The 7,989-nt window shown below is 39.0% G+C and overlaps 1 protein-coding gene across 2 annotated transcripts; it reads right to left on the minus strand.

The window, feature by feature from the left end:
- Positions 1–10: 10 nt before the first annotated feature.
- Positions 11–6,270, minus strand: LOC102208685 (glucose-6-phosphate 1-dehydrogenase-like). 2 transcript variants are annotated; one of them, XM_005731764.1, is made up of 6 exons: positions 6,227–6,270; positions 4,628–4,699; positions 4,037–4,155; positions 1,081–1,118; positions 878–986; positions 11–503 (listed from the first exon to the last, which is right to left on the minus strand). In XM_005731764.1, the coding sequence occupies exons 1-6, from the start codon at positions 6,246–6,248 to the stop codon at positions 168–170; spliced, it is 696 nt and encodes a 231-aa protein (XP_005731821.1). In that variant the 5' UTR covers positions 6,249–6,270; the 3' UTR covers positions 11–167. The 2 variants fall into 2 exon arrangements, with proteins under 2 accessions (XP_005731821.1, XP_005731822.1); XM_005731765.1 differs by lacking the exon at positions 6,227–6,270 and adding an exon at positions 6,035–6,212 and having other exon boundaries at positions 12–503.
- Positions 6,271–7,989: the final 1,719 nt, after the last annotated feature.

The following is a 7,989-nucleotide window of genomic DNA, read 5'->3' on the forward strand; positions in this document are numbered from 1 at the left end:
CTACTACTACTCCAAAATTGCAATGGAGGTTTGCCATGATGTCTCGCACTTCATTTCTCAGTGTGAGATTCTGGAGTTAATTTACAAATTCCTACACCACAGATAAACACGTCAGACTTTTAGGTGACATTCCACTCATATCAGATGAATGCAAAGAATCCACTGCATCAAACTCTCCACTTACATGTAATGGATTTACAGTCAGATACAGCAGGTAGCACAAGAAAAAAAAAATTAAACAAGCTGTGTGGCACATCGACGTCAGAGACAGGAATGTGTACTGACTTTGTGCTCATGCAGTGGTGCTTAATGTTCTTGGTAACATCGTGGTAGACGGTGGGTGGCAGGGCCAAGTAGAAGAGCCTGTTAGCCCCAGGGCCTCCTGGAAGAGACTCGATGTGTGTGTTGAGTTTGAAGAAAGAATCCCCATCTACGTATTTCCCACTGACGTACGTGTTCCTGCCGAAGAAGGCCGACAACCGGTCTACTTCTGTGTCTGCCACCTGTGCCAGAGAGGAAAAACCTTTAATGATGTATGGACAACACATTGTTGATAATATCTTTCACAAAAAAATGCACCGTGTTCTGAGATCTAGCAAAGTTAAATGAGATTTAACTCAAGACCCTCCTACACACTTTGAATCACTATTATTTTGTGTGATGCTGCTATAACTCACATCGCTATCAAACAGTTTTAATTTAGAACAGAAAAAAGCCAACAAACTAAGATGGTGTTTTCAATTTATTTGCATTTTTCTAATACTCATCTTCCTTTTTATGGATATGATTTCATTATAACAATCTGATCTGACCTTCTTTCTTCCATTAAATAAATGAATAATCTGTTGAGCACTACATCTCAAGTGTCCATGTTTACCTTCAGGTATGGCATGCAAGCAGTCCGGATGGCATCAACTGTCAGGGCAGAGCGAGCAAAGCCCACAAAGTACGTCTGCTCAGGTAGTAGGCCATCTCTGAACAACCACCTGGGAGAGAACAGAGGAACACATGGTTCACTATAACCCACCTCTGAGGCTACAATCCAGATTAAAGTAGTATCTTTAATGAGCCTGTACTCACCATAAGGTTGGGTAGATTTTTTTCTTAGCCAGATCCCCCTATTGGAGCAAACACACACAAAAATGATCCACTCTAAAGTTTACGGCGTTGTGTTTTGTTGTGTTTAGTGTCCCAATTGCGTTGTACTATTGTACTAAGTATGACTTTGCAATGGCAATAAACAGTTATCTTATATCATCTCACCTTCAAAATACAGGCTACAAGCACAGTCACATGCAAGTCAGTGTACTATTTATTTAGGCTAGTAATCTCAGCGAGCATTAGTCATTTTCCAAGCACACAAAGGTCTAAAGATGCTGCAGTGCAAACCGGTTACACTGTGCTGCTACAGGTAAGTAGGCGGCTTTGGCTTATTTAAGAATTGCACAACCTCAGTAATCCCAGTGGAAACAAATGCCAACCACCAGGAGACAACACTGCCCTGCTGCTTATGGAAATCTTACTGAATAACCTGCTGCTTTAGTGGCTTAAACATAGTGGTCCAACCTGTCTGCTATATAAAGGCTAATGCCTTGTAATCACTATAAAACGCAATAGAGGCTCTGAAATCAGTTATAACCCAAATAAAAGTACAACTTTTATTGCCTTTTAACCTCAGCGTTAACCAAACGGTCATAGCAGAACATTAGAAGCCAACTTAATTAGAAATGTAATTGCCAATGCTGGTGTCAAACTCATTTTAGTTTAGGGGGACATAAATTGATCTCAAATGGGTTGGACCAGTAAAAGCGCCACAGAAAAGTGTAAAGTGTAGATTTCTTAAAAACTGAAACTTTGCTTCTTAAAAGTGTGCCAGATATTAAAACAGTACTTCTTGTTAAATTATTATTCCTATTTTGTGAGCAATCGGAATAAAAACACATTTCAACAATGTCTGCTTTCCTGCCCATTACGTGTACATTAAAGTTTACAAAGTACAGCAGAAAGGCATAAAACTGTGACAAAAGAAGTACTTTTCTATCTTTAACTGAGATTTTGGTTCCTGTGTAGTAAAGCTGGCATCACCGAGAGTGGAAAAACTCCAGAATTTATTGATTTCACTGAAACTCTCAGTGGGCTGGATGGGACTCTTCACTGGAACAATTGTGGACACTGGGCCACCTATTTTACCTAGTGTCCTCAGGTCAATCAGGTCCCACACCTCCAGTCTCACAAACAGCTTCTTTCCCTGGGCCATTCAGTTACTGTTAACAAACACCATCCCTCTACACCCCAACTCTGCCCACCCACCTCACCAATCTGAGGCACCTGATGACCTGAGTAACCCTCATCACTCAGGCCACTCACACATGGACTCGATACTTAAGCCAAGTCCTTTGCACTACTTCCAAGAACTTTGTTCTCAAATGTGTACATGTCTCTTGTTTTGTATACATTCTCCTTAATTATACATTTCTTCTGTATGCCATTTATTCCTGCCATCTTACCATTTATATTTTATTCCTGCACAGTTGGCATGGAGCACCCATAATTTCGTTGTACATGTACAACGGCATTAAAGTACTATTCTATTCTATGTTTGACACACCTCATTTAAAACACTCACATGGGAGTTCCTTGACTTGTAATCCTGCCACTTTGTACAAAGTTGAATCCATAATATTTATTTAAAATGACAGCAACCCTCTTTACATTTATTAATCAGAGTTTAACCTGATAAAGATATTATCTACTTAAACCACAAAAGCTAGGCAATTGTTTTTGGTAAATAAATGTTTGAATATGTGGCATGACCCTTGTTTGAAGGGAAAAAGCAGTTACACCTCTTAAAGCGGTATAGTGAAACACAAACATAAAACGAGCACAACCAGAGTGAGGCTAATCACAGCCTAGCCCTGGCCTGCTCTTGATCCTACATAGCACAGTGAAAGGAAAACGCTGACTGTCTGTGACTCTGCAAAAAACAGCCACAGCGCCGCTCTCTCCTACAAAGAGCCACAGTGCAGCAGACAGATGCCACAGCCAGTTAGATGTTCATATATAAAGCAAATGCAGCTATTTTTGTTTTACATTTCATAACAGTGACATCATAACTGAAACAGTGTCTTTGAAGATGACAATAAAAAGAGATTTATTCTTTAAAAAGCATGACTTTGCAATTTTAAGGATAAGTGTTTTTTTTTGTTTTTAATGATAAGTTAAGACTGAAGGACCCGTAGGTAAAAGCACAGAATGATGATAAATCAGAATATTGTGCAACAAGGAAAGAAGGGGAATAAAATGTTTTTCAATGCTGGAAATGGTTTCATTTCCTGAACACATCACCTGAGAAGTATAAGGAAACGTTATACTATGAATAGAGTCATATTTCATTCACTTGTCTGGATGGATTTCATTTCACCTTTTAACCTCAGAGTAACCGAGAATAACAAAACATAAATAAAAATGTTCATTTAGATTTTGCAGATATTGAAAAATATAGGCAATGCTCATTTTACCAATTAATTCTATGCAAGTGAACTGTTCACAGATCTTTGAGTAAAATAAAAACAACACTGCTGCAATTATTACTTTATATAGACAGAAAATTACTGCCAATCAATTAAAACGTTCCATTTATAACCTCTCCTCAAATGACAACAAAGAGGAACCTTGCCTGATTCACTGTCTCAGTTTTGAACACTGTCCCAGTTGTGCTTGTTTGCAGAAGCTTTTTGAAATCAGTTTCAACATTTACCTAATCACAGTGGGTGCAATTATTGCAAGTTTTTTTTAGGATTTCAACACACTTTCTTTGAAAATATTGCCAAACACTCTTGGCTAAGTGCCCTACAGTCTAAATGTGCCAAAATAAAAAGGGACAAAGAGATTAGTTATATACTCCTGATAATAGAAGGCTCATTGTTTTTAATTTTGAGTGCGATTCCTCTAGACAATTCACCTCTTTATTTGATTTCACAAATCTGCTTATTAGTACCCTTTTTAGGTTTTATTCTGGGAGTGATTGAACTCTTACCGATGCGCCCATGATGATGAAGACATGAACATCGGACTGATGAAACTCTTCATCATCATAGAGCTCCTTCCTCAGCTCCCCAAACACCTCAGAGCGAGAGAGAGGGATGCTCATTTTCTCTAAAAAGCAGACATACAAAAGGTTAAAAAGTCATTTTACCTGTTAAAGAAAAAGAGCAAATTTCAATTCCATTTCATTTCTATAGCACCAATCACAACCAAAGTTGCCTCAAGCTGACAGGAGAAAGTGTCAGGAATTTTGCCGCGCCCTCCAAAGCTACATAACAAGTATCTAAGACACTCAAAATCATCAATCTCTCCTTCAAAGAAATAATGTAAAGAAAAACAATGCAATGAACAGTTTCTTAAAGATCACACGTGTGCAAAACTTTCAGCCTTTACAAATAAATACCACAAATAATGTTAATTTGTTTATTTGGTTTCCTTTAACTTCACGCAAACTGCACATGTCGTTAAAAGAGCAAACTTTTCTAAGATAGTTTGTTCCCAATATCTTTACGAACATCTTCTACTTCTTTCTCATATTGCAATCTCAGACCAACTTGGTGATCTTGAGGTTTGGGCTCTTTACCATCTGTTGCAGGGTTCCTTGTTCTTGTGGCTGAGGACACCTCTCTTTCACTCCTGGTCAGTTGCGGTCGCTCTGCAAAATAAATTTAGGTCTGGTCAGATGGCTCACTTAATGCGTAATGCTTAACATTTTCATTAATGCTTACATGCTGTACTGTTTTAGCATCATTCTCCTACAGCCACCAGTTCATTTCTGTATAATACGAATTACTTACTAGACCACAGCAGCTATCCATCTATACATCAACGCTACCTCAGTGAGTATCCAATTTGATGGTCGGCTAGACCATTTAATAAATGTCATTCACCTAACCTTCGCCCCTTGTGTTCGTCCTTCTCTTCAAAACGCTCAAAAGAGCAAATATTATATTTAATGATTATGTTACTAACAATAAAACCTTTGATTTTGATGGCACCTTTAGTACTGGTGTTTTTCACTCCTTCAGGCATTTTAAAATATAATAAATGCCAGAAGAGTCAGTTCACACAGCTAATATGCGCATTTTTTAAAATTTGTAACAAAAACCAAACAAAAAACAAAAAAAAACAATTAAAGGAAAATGTTTAGGAAAAAACCCACATAAATATCTGATTCTAGTTTCTGAATAAACTGTAATGACTGAAAAGTGAATCCTATTGGGATTGTGACAAAGCAAGACATTTTGGACTCTATAAAAAGGGAATCCAAATGAATAGATTTCGCCCTATAGTTGTTACCAGTCATGAGAGGGCATCTGACTTGTAAAACGAGCTAAATGAGGCAAAACCCCTGGCACTAGGCGTTTACTTCCTCGAACATTACTTAACGTTGAAAAACAACGGAAAAGGTATAGGCTTAGCCAATCAGGAAGTACAAGTTGGTCCAGTAATTTTATCACAGACTTCTTCACTTTCTGCAAGCTGCATTACCACTGACGTACTGACAAACACAAAAACAACAGTGCACGTGTGTGCCTGTCAGATGGAAGCTACTACTCCCAGAAATAGTCTCACACACAGCAACATACTCTAATGACATTAGTCAAATCCTCCACCAAATCCCGTGTTTAGACTGCTGAACCTTAATGCACAACACCATGATAAAGCTGGATGGCGAACATCTCAGGATGACACCCCAGCAGACAATTTGTTGCTCAACCAGCGTTTTATTTAATGTGCGGTTAGCAGCACTGGTAGGCAGTATGGAAGAGCTCTGATGACACTTTTATTAAACGGAGATACAAAGCGTTTTCCTCGCCTGAGACAAAAGCTTCAACATTATCATCCTCTTATAACAACATGAATTGACAGAACCAACCCCAGCTAGCGAAAAAAAGAGCACCTAGCTTTCGCTTAGCTAACACAATGTGCGTTTAAAAAGCGGCAAAGCTACTACAAGCTAAGCTAATGCGACTGTAATGCTACTTACAAACAGGTCCGTTAAGGAGACGATAACCTGGCAGTTAAAACCTGTGAACCCAAGACAAGACGCCACAGCCTTTATGCAACTTCACAGCGACGGCAGCCCTGCTCGGTGGTGCTTATTTCTCTGTCCTGCCTACTTCCCGGTTGAGATGACAAAGCAGAATTGAGAGATTTTATTGGGTTGGAAGAAACTCACCAGCGCTCGCTCGAGATCCCATCACTGTCGACTCTGGTGACGCCACGCCCACAAGTAGGCGTGTTTAATCGCCCCTCCCCTGCACCCCCATCCCAATCTGAAGGAAACCTTTGTATAAATATTAATGACTGCGCAATACTAAGAGCCCATCGGGGCAATAATTGTATTTATAAATACTGGAATTATATGGTTATATAAATAATTTTTTTTTCTCAAACAAAGTTCATGAAAGAAGATGAGAGTGAGAAGAGGACAAATGGAGGAAAGTTAGTGAATCAGGAAATGTAAAAAGGAAGAGTGGAAAGGCGATCTGTAGACATTCTAGAGACTGTGTAGACACTGGAGGTAGAGAGCAATGGACTTCTTAAGCAGAGTATTTAACCTGGAGAATGAGATGATGATGTACCGGTTTTGATTTTCAAGAACAAAGGTGATGTGTGAAGCTATAGTAACTATGAAGGATAAAGTTGATGAGTCATACCATGAACAGATAGGAAAGAGCTGTTGAAGCTATAAGGACAGAGGTGATGGTCAGTGAGCAGCAATATGGCTTCATGCCAAGAAACAGCACCAACAATGCAATGTTTTCTTTGAGAGTGTTGATGAAGAAGTATAAGAAAAAGCTGCACAGTGTCTTTGTTGATATAGAAAAAGCATATGGTAGGGTGCCAAGAGGGGAACTGTGATAGTGCATGAGGAAGTCAAGAGTGGAAGAGAAGTATTTAAAGGTGGTGCAAGACATGTATGGGGAAACCAAAACAGTTGCGAGGTGTGTGGTAGGACTGACAGATGAGTTTAAGGTGGGGTGGGAATATATCAGGAATCTGCTTTGAGTCCCTTCTTTTTTGCAGTGATGATCGACATTATGATTTTTAATGAGAGTAGGGGGCTGGTGCAAGAGAGCCAACTGTTAAGTCTTTGGTTGGAGGGGACTTACATTATAATCAAAATACAGAATATTCACAGACCTTTATTTCAGCAGTCACATGCGCATACATAACTAGTGAAAGAAAGAGCAACTATAATGATTCCCCTTTTTCATTCCAGCCTTATAGACTTGTGTAACATTGTGTAACTGTTTTGAAGAAGTGCACAACACTTGCATTATACTAAAAGTCTTTTCAAAGTTTAGGTGGAACTAACATGAGGCTCAGCAGTACAAATAATTAAGCCAAGAGGGCATTTACCAAACAGTGACAAAAATCCTTCTTTGTGGTAAGAAAAAAATTTGAGTTACTGTAGTAGGAGACCAACACTTAAACACGGATCACACCACAGCTGATACACATCCTCAAAGAAGAGTCCACACACATAAATCCATGACAAGTCCCTGATGAAGATCCAGCTTTGACTGGCTTGGGCTGATTTGCACAAAGTTAATATCAGAGTTCCTGCAGATACTGTCAAACACTTGCCTGATGAGGGGTTCTTCAAGTTCTGGAAATAAGAACAATGCATTATTTAGATACAAAGTGATAAGAATGAGGAAACATAAACTTGCTACTTCCTGTTCCAACTACGGGCTCAGTTTGAGAAAACATGGAAATGTAAAGAGTTACTGTGTGGCAGAATAAGCCCAAAGTGCAGGACTCAGAAGATGAGGTAAAACTCAAAAATAGCTGTATTGCATGCTCTTACAAAAACACAACAAAAAGCAGGGCAGGTGGACAGGTCTGTAGTCTGTCTCTTACCTTTAAGGATATTTCCAAATTCTCACCTCCTCAGAACTCCATCTGCTCATCATTAGTCCCAATATTTTATAT

Source organism: Pundamilia nyererei, unplaced genomic scaffold, assembly GCF_000239375.1.
Source record: "Pundamilia nyererei isolate P.nyererei 1_Seehausen unplaced genomic scaffold, PunNye1.0 scaffold00044, whole genome shotgun sequence".
Taxonomy (NCBI): Eukaryota; Metazoa; Chordata; class Actinopteri; order Cichliformes; family Cichlidae; genus Pundamilia; species Pundamilia nyererei.